The sequence below is a fragment of the Tripterygium wilfordii genome, chromosome 11 (assembly GCF_013401445.1).
Source record: "Tripterygium wilfordii isolate XIE 37 chromosome 11, ASM1340144v1, whole genome shotgun sequence".
Taxonomy (NCBI): Eukaryota; Viridiplantae; Streptophyta; class Magnoliopsida; order Celastrales; family Celastraceae; genus Tripterygium; species Tripterygium wilfordii.
In genome coordinates this window covers 1,984,717-1,996,561 of record NC_052242.1, presented here as the reverse complement: position 1 = coordinate 1,996,561, position 11,845 = coordinate 1,984,717, and the positions used below count along the sequence as shown (strand labels likewise).

The 11,845-nt window shown below is 36.0% G+C and overlaps 1 protein-coding gene across 1 annotated transcript in view; it reads right to left on the bottom strand.

Annotated features, from left to right (window-relative positions):
* The window catches only part of LOC120009128 (cytochrome c oxidase subunit 6b-1-like), a 30,602-nt gene extending 30,457 nt beyond the window's left edge, over positions 1 to 145 (bottom strand). Inside the window, exon 1 of the mRNA XM_038859595.1 lies at positions 5 to 145. Coding sequence (XP_038715523.1) covers positions 5 to 46 — 42 coding nt within the window. The 5' untranslated portion in view covers positions 47 to 145. The remainder of the gene's footprint in view (positions 1 to 4) is intronic.
* Positions 146 to 11,845: the final 11,700 nt, after the last annotated feature.

Here is an 11,845-nt window from a genome sequence, read left to right as displayed (position 1 = left end):
GTAACTCGGAGAGGCTTGGGGTATTGACAGCTTGAGCTTCCGCCATCGATGGACGACGAAGCTATCGATCTGCTGGAATCTTTCGCAGAGACGGCCAAACGCAAGAAAAAAGAGCTCGAGTGTGGTTACCGTTTCACTGCGAATGTAAATTGAGAGTCCACCAGTGCATCTGTGCATGCCACGTCGCATATGTAAATCCAGTAGTTTTGATGACGATTGTAGGTCGTGTTGGTTGTTGTAAAGTGGGCCGGCCCACTAAATATCCAAGGAATCCACTATGTAGGATGATGTTTTATCAGCCCGTGAGATCCGTGAATTGGGCCAACCCGCTAAGTATCCAAAGAATAACTACCCATATTCATTTCCGTTATTTATTTTTATTTAGGATCATACTCTTATCTACGAAATTCATATCCATTGATACTATTTCAAGTCGATCACAGGTTTTTTTTTTTTTAATTGGGTCTGTTCCATTGCCCACGTGTATACCAACTAGTATTCGTGGTTGTGTGAAAAATGAGCCAAACAGTTGAACATCCTACCTAATCTTAAAATTATGTAAGGTGTGAACAATCAATTACAATCGATTTCTTTGATTTTTTGACATAAATTTAACCAAATGACAATCAGTTATCAATGATTATTTCGATTATCAGTCGGTTCCATTTAAGAAATATATATTTAAAAACTAGAAAGTAAACCAATCAATCAATTCGGTTATCGATTATTTGGGTTATTTTCTTAGAGTCATACTTAAAATAATCATCTCCCGTAAACAATCATAAATGTGGAAGATAAAAAAATCCTATTATTGCTCACGAAATCATCACTAAGTACCTTGCGAGGAGTCAAGACTATACGTGTATAAACTAACTTTGTTTCGTGGCAAGTGTCCTCTAATAGCTTCCATTTTCATGGCATGAAATTATACATAGATAAGCAGTAAAGGGATGGTTTAATATCAAGGAATGAAACAAGTTTACTGGTCATTAATATCTTTCCGATGTAGTTTTCATAACACACATAAAATTCGGCTACTTGTCCATCCATATCTGTCGAGTTTTGCTGATGTGGCATTCAAATTCTGATGAACAATATAAGTGAAATGTTGGTGTATCAAAATTTTTGAAAAATTTCTTCTTTCCACATGTAAAATGAAAAAAAATAATAACCAAACCCAGAACTCACGAGATCTCAATCTCCAAATGCAAAATCCTACCATCAGAGCCCCTTTCCTCAATCACATTTTCTTCAAGATTCTGAGACGATTGAGAATGTGATGGAGAATGACTCTACTTGTTTAATCTTTCTCTGACCATAAATTTTCCTTTTTACCTATTTTTTCTAGATTATCGATTTTACTATCGCTCTCTCTTCTCTTGCTAAACCTAGCAAAAGAACAAGCCATTTTCTTTCATATGTAGATCAAAACAAGAATTTCATATCATGACATATTTGAATTTTTAGACATTTGATTTTATTGGCGACTCACTAGCTCCTTCTCTCCCAAATCTTCGCAATGGGGCATACCCATATCTTCGCAAATCGCAACGATGGAAGCAAAAGGGGCAAACCCAGATCTTCGCAATGGTAATGCTGGCACTTGCTTGCTTCGACCTTAGTCCTCGGCCACATATTCCAAGTCTTTTGTACTCTGGATCTGTATTGGCTTACAATGAATTCCTCCAAACACTCTCAATACCTCTACTAACACATTGCAGACGGTTTTGGTAAAGCGGTTAGAGTCAGCTCAGTGGGTTTTGCGATTGGAGATTGAGATTTTGTGTTCTAACAAATTTTGGGATTTCAATACAAATTTTGATTGTAGGGTTTTGCGAATTTGATGGTCGGGTTTTGCGAATTTTGAGATTATAGTAGGATTTTGCAATTGAGATTTTGTGTTCTTGGTGTTCTTTGGATTACACATTTATTTGTTTTTTGGTGTCATAGCCATGTGGATGCCATGTGTAGAAGATTTGATTTATTTTTTTTGATTTTTGACACATCATCACGCTATCTATACAATTTGTCAGAGTTTGAAGCCATATCAGCAAAATCTGACTGAAATCTCATCGGAAGTGTGACTTAAGATAAAAATTGAAAGTTCGAGGATAGAAATAGCTAAGTTCATAGCTTAAGGATAAAATCGGAAAAAACATAGATACCCACTCTCTCCTCCCGCACCGAAAATCGACGGAGAATAGAATGTCCATCTCCTCCGCCAGAAACCGAGTTCCCCTCTTCTTCCACAGGCTCGCGAGGGAGATCGTGAGGAGACAGATGGGACGTCGTTTACTCATTTGGGAAGAAAAGTAGCGTTGAATCGTTGAAACTAGATTAATGACGTGTCAACAATTCAGAACCGTTAGATATAGTTAAAGGCTGAGATTAGAAGTATTCTAAAAATTACAGCAACAAAACATCGTACCACCACCCCTATTGCCTAGCCATTGATGAGAACATAGACCCACTATGACTGATATTTGCGACGTGGAACAATAAATGTTGGTCGTTAGTCGTGTACCGCATGCAGCAAGCAACAAGCTAACTCACAATCTGATTTTTGCACCTCCATTTGTCCAAGAGCTCCAAGCTGCTACGTTGCACCTTATAAATTTGGACCTTTTTTCAAATTTTAACATCCGTACAGATTCATATACCAATAATACAATTTTGCCTGCTAATTTTTTTTTATCAATATAGCACTTCACAATCTTACACTTCACATCACTAACAATGGAGTGTATGCTTTTCGCAATAATGTCACTTACATGTTCTTAATCAAGGTTGAAAATATAGATCCACATTTTATGTCCGCATAAGATAATTCTGCGTATTAGTTCATCTATATGTATATAGTATATGCAAAATGGGCTAATATCATATTTGGTCAAAATAGGGTTGATTTCTAGCCAAGGGGGAGCTGATTTCTAGGGTTCAAAATTTTGTTGGACCTTTTGACCCATTATTTAGAAATTGGCGATGGCAAGATAGATTTTTTAGTCTTGGATTGGGTTTGGGGGCTTATTGAATCGGTTGAGGCGATGGATGAAAATTGAGATTAGGGTTTATAATATCGAGAGGGATGGAAGACAGGTGTGTGATTTTGTTTTTGCCATATGTTATTTTTCAAAAAAATAAAAATTTATTTTCCATGAGGCGAACGCCATCAAGCCACGTCATCAAATGTTAGCAGTTTCCATTCGATCAACTTGTCACATAGACGGGTTGATTGTCCAAAACATAGAAAATATGTTCGAGTGATCTATTTGGGACATTTGATCTTTGAGAAACCAAATTGAAACGTTTTAACTTTTGATGTGTAAATTTGAACACTGTCTATCTTTCAATGCCCAAATGTGATATTAACTCGTTATACGTACAAAATAGTAGAAAAATAGGGATATACTATGGCGTAGGCATTGTGAAAGTGTGAATGCAAAAGCTATGCCTCTCTTTCTCTCTAGACTTAATATCACATGACCTGATCACCGTCCTCCAGCAAAATATCCATAATTTTACGCCTAATAATAATTTCTTGTAAGTTGCGAAATTTCAAATATATGTAATAAAAATTTGAAGAAAAAGCTTATTTTGGTCAAGAATGCCAACTTTTTCTATTCTAATGACAGGAAGAGAAGGTCCGTCTCTTATTGGGATTGGGTTTTGGGCACACAAGGTAAATTCGAGAATTTAAGTTCTTTGGGGTAAACACATGATATGCTTTGCTAAAACTAGTCCACTTTCTTCTTTTCCTTCGTGTAGTCTTATACATACATGCAAATGAAAAGAGAAGAAGAGAGAAAAGACAGTTTGAAGCATTTGGTAAGAAAGCTAGCATGACTACTTAGAATGGCAAAAATCGAAACCCAATATCGTACTATTTATTAACTTGTTTAGTTTGTTATGGCACCTCAACATGTCAGAATAATTAAGCATGGGTTTCTATTTCAGCTAAAAACAGGTCATGAAGTGAAAGCCCAATGGCATAGTCAAACCTTCCAAATACATTTTAGCCTTATCTTGCATTGCATGATTAAAAGCTATATATATATATATGAATGGTGGAGTTGAGAGAAAGACAGACAGATGACTATATACAACAAGTGTTTCTGCTCTATTGACTTGAAAAGTTTTCATTTTAATGGATCTGAAGGAAAACATGGACTATATATGGAAGAAAAAAGCACAACATTGAAAGGGGAATTTACATTTTAAAGGGATATTTGTGTTTTTTCACAGTGACCTTGAAAGCCCTAGCATGTAAAAAGGCTACCTATATTCATGAAAAAGTGCCTTCGACATATGCATCAATAGTAGGCTTTTTAAGTAGTCTTGATTTCTCTTCCTCTCTAAGAAACAATCTTTTGGATATTTTATCATTTTCCTTGAAAGATTAGGTTAATTAATCATGATTGCTTTGCTCAAATTCCAAAACCAACGTAAACAACAAAAAAAAAACACCGTTCGTATTTTTAAAATGGATTGTTGCATGGTAGTGGGACCTGCAGAACATAGTCATACAACCCTGCGAGTGAACTCTCTGTCTGTCTGTCTGTCCCTTTTTCATGGCAAGTGAGAGAGAGAGAGAGGAGTACTCTCTCACTTGATCCCACCCACTCTCTTTCTCTCTCTATCACTCACGCCGCCAATCCTTACATATATATATATACTTTGTCTCCCTGCATGCATATCATTTAATGCAAAAGCTTATGAGTATGAGTAATCTCCACTCCCCAAGATCTCATCATTACTCACACACACACACACTCTACACCTACACCTACTAGTCTGTTCGATAACCTCCACGGCTCCACCACCACCATCACCACTGCTACACAGTAGTCACCAGCAGATCAGCTCTACCAAAAACTCACACGTACATATAATTTTGAGAGGCACCCCAACGCCTATTGGTTCGCAACAGAGAGTTTATTTCTATTATTATTAAAAACGAACAACGACGACAACATCAAATAAATAAAATACTTCAAAATTATTCCATATACACAGACAGATATGACCAAAAGTAGTCAGAGAAGAAATTTATAAACTGATATATAATTGTTTCGACATTTTGTAATTTGACTTGCATAGTTGCATGCAATTAGAAAGAATCATTGCAAAATTCGACCTGTTTAAACCTTTTCCCTTATCTCATGTCAAGTATAATCCTTTTTGTCACATCACACATTTTCTTGTAATTTTTGGGGATGTCATCTCTTCCAACCCCAAACCCTGTATCCACATGATTTGACATTTATCCTATCCTATGTCAAGCAGGTCAAAATTTCACAGTTCCTTTTATAAATACCTTTTTTAATTCATTAATTAAGATTATATCAGTTTTTCGGTTTTTTTATTAGTAAAATGACTTTTGAAGCTGCATCGATTTCCTTTTTTTTATTTTTTGGAGCCTAACATGTAAATTATAGGGTTTGTTTAACCCGAAAAATATACATGACTTTTTTTGGAAAGTACAAAGGCTTTTTCGATAATTATCCCATAAAATAAAGATATTTGACTCAAGTGGACTGCTTATATTATTTGATTTTTTTTTTGTTATATTTATGAAAGATCTAGACTACTAACAAATTTTATGAGTATTCAATTGTATAAAAGTACAAACCCCAAAACATATTGGTATTTGTTCTCAAGGTTGTAAGATCTAAAAAATTGTTATTCAACATTTTCCGCTATTTCTAATTCAATTGTTTTTCTTATTCATCATTTGATGTACCTTTTTTTCTTTGCAGTTTTGCATAGTTTGAGACACATTATTAAGTAAATACTTCAAAATTACTATTTGAAATTTAATAAAAGAAACACCGCAAATAATTCTAAATATATATTGATCATTAGGTAATCAAATCAAATTTATATGACATCCAAGCCACTAGTTGGAGTGGTAAAGATGATGTATCACTTTGGTGACCATGGTTTGAATCTCCCTCCCTGTTAAAAAAAAATCAAGTTTATATGTAGTGTTTTATAAGATCAATTGAAGATTTGATTATTTTGTGGTCATACTAATGTAAGTTCAAATGAAAGTTAATTACAAATACTAATTTCTATAATTATCATACAAACACATAAAAATATAAAAATTACAATTAAATATATAATATGGCAAAAATATGGACATTATCACACACACATTTGTGATTAGAATTATTACCGTAAAGTCCAATTTATTTAATTTGCAACTAGATTTTTAATGAGTTCATGCAATCTAAATTCTATAGTTATAAATAGTCTCACAGCTAGACTAGACACTTCCTTAAGTTTTCGACTTTCTTCTTGATATAATGGATGATCATTTATCAAATAATAGGATAAGTTTTGAATTAGCATAATTATCAAATAAATGACACATCTCAAAAGTGGACATGGATAGGTATGATATTAAGGGTGAAGATGAATTTTTATTACAAATTAAAAATAACAGTAATTGCCTTTTCAATTTTTATACGTTGAGAGCGACCAAGGAATGTCTGAGAGAGAGAGTGTGTGTGTGTTTTGAAAGAGTGTCTGGTTTAATACATTTCTCTTCATCCTCACTCTCTTCCCCGGCCGCCACCACTGTGCAACATGTCAAGCTCCACACCACCTGGGAGAAGTATGTTTCTTTCTATGGGTTTTAGGTTTCTTTTTCTGGAGTTTACTCTTCTTCTTCCTCCTTGTTTTGTTTTGTTTTTGGACTTCTTTTGCTGCAGCTACTTTTTCTGGGTTTTAGGCTTCTTTTTTATGGGTTTTAAGTTACTTCTTTCTTGTTCTTGCTACATATTTTTCTGGTTCTTTAGGTTTCTTTTTCTTTGTCATTTACTGTTTGTTTACTTGTTTAGAACTTGCGAAAAACGTAGCTCCAAGTGAACTTTCACCAAGTTCGAGTGTGACAGTCCAACCTCCTCATGTTGCAGCAATCCAACCTCCACAAGGTATATGGTTCTCTTCTCCTGTTTAGGTTGCATTTCATCAGTGGGATGAAATAGCCGGGCCACTTCTTTTGCTGCTGCTACTTTTTCAGGGTTTTAGGCTCTTCTTTTTTTTTCTTCCTGGGTTTAAGTTAATTCTTCTTGTTCTTGCTACATCTTTTCCTGATTTTAGGGTTTCTTTTTCTTTGTCATTTACTGCTTGTTTACTTGTCTAGACCCTGGGAAAGGCGTAGCTCAAAGTGAACTTCCACCAAGTCCGAGCGTGACAGCCCAACCTCCTCATGTTGCAGCAATCGAACCTCCACAAGGTATATGGTTCTCTTCTTCTTGTTTAGGTTGAATTTCATCAGAGGGATGAAATAGCCCGGCTAGATTTGTTTTAGACTTTTGATGCTGCTACTTTTTCAGGGTTTTAGGCTTCTTCTTCTTGTTCTTGCTACATCCTTTTCTGGTTTTTTTAGGTTTCTTTTTCTTTGTCATTTACTGTTTGTTTACTCGTTTAGACCCTGGGAAAGGCGTAGCTCCAAGTGGACTTCCACCAAGTCCGAGTGTGAGAGTCGAAGCTCCACATGTTCCAGAAATCCAACCTCCTCAAGGTATGGTTCTCTTCTTCTTGTTTAGGTTGCATTTCATCGTAGGGATGAAATAGCACGGCCTTTTTTGTTTTAGACTTCTTATGCTGCAGGTACTTTTTCTGGGTTTTAGGCTTCTTTTTTTCTGGGTTATTTTAAGTTAATTCTTCTTGTTCTTGCTACCTCTTTATCTGGTTTTTAGGTTTGTTTTTCTTTGCATTTATCTATTCGGGTCTTTGCTTGGATTCTCCTCTTCTTCATTTATTGTTAATTGTTTGTTTAGTTTCTTCCTTCTTCTTCTTATTTATTGTTATTTGTTTGTTTAGACCCACTTCAAGGACGAGGTCCAGCACCGCAGGGGCAAGTTCAGGTGGAGAAACAAGTTCAGGTCGAGGGCCAAGTTCAGACTGAGGGCCAAGTTGGAGCGGAGGGACAAGTTCAGGTCGAGGGCCAAGTTCAGATTGAGGGCCAAGCTGGAGCGGAGGAACTAGTTCAGGTCGAGGGCCAAGTTCAGACTGAGGGCCAAGTTGGAGCGGAGGGACGAGTTCAGGCAGGCCAACCTCCGGAAGTGCAAGTTCGGGAGGTCCAACTTTCGGAGAACCAACTTCTAGCAGCGGTCGCTCAACAACCCCCGGACCCTTCTCCTCAGCATGCAATAGGTATTTTTCTTTTCTTTTGTTTTTTTTTTCCGGTGCTGCTATAATATAAATCAAGAAATGAAACGAAACTCCAGCAATCTCCATAAGCTATGGTTCCTCTCTCTTTTTTTGTTAGCTTTCCTTTTCCTAGCAGACTTGTAAAACCCCAATTGATTTTATGGTACAATATCTATGTATGAGCGACTTGCGTCATTGCTGAATTCAGTAGCCGAACTTCTCTCTCTGTTTTTGATTTCGCGCTCCCTTGTTGATTCTTCTTCATTTGTAATATGCTGCATGCTTTCTAGGAGTTTTTACTTCACTGATTTTCATGAAGAATAATTAAGCCACATTCGGCATGTTCCTTTTGCGCATTTGTGGTTGTGGATTTAGGTTGAATTGAAACATGGCCTTATGATGCTAGCTTTCGATCTATTTTTCTTGGTTTAGAACAGAATGTACGCTCGGTTGATGTCTATTGATTGTTAATATTTTTTGCTCGCTAGAAAAAATTGAAGTTGATTTCCTGAAGGTGAAGAAAGATCATGCTACATTAGAGGGTGACAGTGATGCAATTATCAATGGTGTAATAGTGGCAATGGGCTTCTATCTTATATGTGTAGGAATAGTTGTGTCTGTTTTGCGCACTTTTCCATACAGTATTTCATTGCCTCCCTTGTTTGTCACCCTCTTGTGGTTCATACCCACATTATATCACACCCACATGAGTGCACTTGTGAGGTTTAGGAAGATAGGAGTTTCTTTTACTGCATTGGGGGTGCGGTATGCTAATATGGAGGGTAGGGTAATTACTTGGAGCGAAGGTGCACCACTTGATGTTGGATTGGTTGAGCGAGCAGAATCTATCACTCTCCAGATTATTGAGGCGAGAGTGCACATGAGTAGATTCATCCATCACAAGATAGCTCTATTGTGGTTGCTGCTCGTGGCAGGGATATTGTTGGGAGGTGTATTGGCATTGGTGGTCAAATTCGGAACATGCGGTAATTTTTTCTACCAATAGTTATGTATGCTTTTAAACAAAAATTGAAACTATTATTCTTATAAATATAATTTGATTTGCAGGTTTTCCAAGTAGTTGCAAGTGGCCAAAAAATTGATGGGTGAAGTTGGAAGCAAGTGGTCTTGATGGGTGGAGTGGGAAGCCAATTTACAAAATTTAACCTCTAATACTTTTGATTAATGACTTGTTTAGATTTGCCAGTATTAAATACTTCATAATTATAGGTATTGTAAAAGTTAATTTGGTTTGGACATGATAATCACTCTAGATTGAAGATACTTTTTATTTTGAGGCACACAGTGCTCTTCATTTGCACTTGGAACTTATTATTGAACTTATTTATGATCATTTTGTAAGCGGAATTAGTTCTTCTTTGCTTATGAGTTGGCTTTGGATCAGTCATTTTTGATTCTTTATGATTCTGGGACTGTTAGTGCTGCTTCCCCAAAGTTCCGTTTGACATAGCCGATTAAGCCCAACCCACCCACATTGTATAAGTAGGCCGCCCATTTCTACCAACGGTGGGCTTTGTTTTGTATCGATAATGGGTCTTGGCTTAGTGACCATTGAAGCAACATAAAAGTCTTGGCTTGGCTTCTCGTGATAGGAGAAATCGTCTAAACACCCATTGAAATAATCAAAGATTTAGGCTATAGACATCAACCATAAAGCAATACCACGGATGAGCCGCCAGCAAAATTACTTGGAATGAATTCCACATGTTTCTTCTTATTATCTGAAAACAATCTCTACAAACTTGCATGTAAACCTATCACTTTTTCTTACCAAATAAAATTAAATAAATAAAAAAAAACACTGCAACAATGAAAAGCCCTCACATATATATGCTAGTATATATGCAACTTCTTCTCTTTTGCACATTGGTAGAGATCAGAGACATTGTTAGCATGCCCTTTCTCGATACTCATAAAGTGATGGCCAAAATTACTTTATCACCTTCTAAATCCAAAACCAGCATTAACTTTTGAATGAAATTTGTCTAATATTAGGACTACTACAATTGGACGCATATATCATCTAATATTATTTGTGTAGCCTTATTCTATATTAGGAGTAAAATCGCTTTGTGGATGAATCTATATTAGAGATCATGTCATTTGGTTCCAACAAATCCATGTAAAATTTCCATTGCAGATGAACCAACCATGTTCAATGTCAAAACTTTGAACAGTTAGGTATGGAAGGTATCAAGAATTGGGCCTGCACAGATAAACAAACTACAAAAAACCAGCAACAAAAGAATACAATTTTGGCCACATACAAAGTTTCAAGAAATGAAAAATACGCTTCTAGGACCTAGATTGTGACAGTAATTAACAATGAAGATATAAACTTCATAATTTAATTTATACAGAGCAATTCATAACAACTTTTCTAGCTGCAGATTTAGATAAGGATCAAAAAAGAATGAAAGGAATCCTAAAATGAGCATTCTTCTCAACACCATCGTCCGTCCGGTGTATAGAGACAGACATTAATGAAAAGGGTTCGTCAAACATCACAAAAATTGGCAAGATGAAATTTTCGCACGGAGGCAACTACTTGGCCACTAGAATTGAGTTGATCTCCAGACATGCATGTACAATTTCATGGACGATAAATCCAGATTCAAAATGAAAAAAAGACAATTATAATAAAGAAATCGCAAACCCTTTAGTCTACAAAAGTAAAACAAGTGCCATAAACAAGGTTATGAGTGATATGCATGGATCTTGCGCACACACTTTTTACCTACATTTACAACATTGTATGTCATGGCTCAGCCCAGCAAAGCAAATTCAGGTTTAGAGTCAATACTCTTAATTATTTAAGAAGAGCGCACACCATAGCAAATTCAACTAGGGAGTCAATTTGCTAATTGACAAGCCAACTCCTATGATGTTCTGAAATGCAACTTTATTTAGCAATCACATTCAGCATCTTATAATTTAAGCATAAAATAGCTCTAGCATTAACATATACGGCCATCAAGGCTTTAACCTGAGTTTGTGCTTGAGAGTTCAACCATGATTTCATCCTTGATTTCAGTCCTTAGTTCAGCCTTGAGTTCGGTCCTAAGTTCAGTCTTGAGCTCTGCACGCTCTTTTACACACAACAATTTCTTCATCTCCGCAAATTCCTTAAGCAATGTTTCAAATTGGTCATGGCTTGTTGCTACGGGACCTTCTTGCCAAGGACCGGACCTACTTGCTATTTGATATACATATCCAACTGCATCAACTGGAAACACGTAACAGATATCAGAAGTTATTTTCTATTATCTTAACATGAGATATATAAACTCTTAACAGCTTCAAGATCACAACAATAACCACAATATCTAATCGCTTTTCTTTTCGAAATCACAAGTTGTGCGTATAACCACAGACAAGACTGTATGAGATGTACATTCCACCAACAAGTTGTTACGACTTGGTTTTGAAATAATCCCCAACCTTCTGTAATGTTACATCGACAGGGATATTAGTGAACAATATGTTCTAACAAGATATTGTGTTTTGAAATGGCTATTCATATATGAAATTCTTTCTCATTTTGATGGTAAAAACTCATTAGATTCATATAAGAAAACATTTTAATATTACTATCAAACACTGAAAAATAGAAATAGATGCCAAATGACATAAACGAAATATAACTTGATTTGACGTCAAG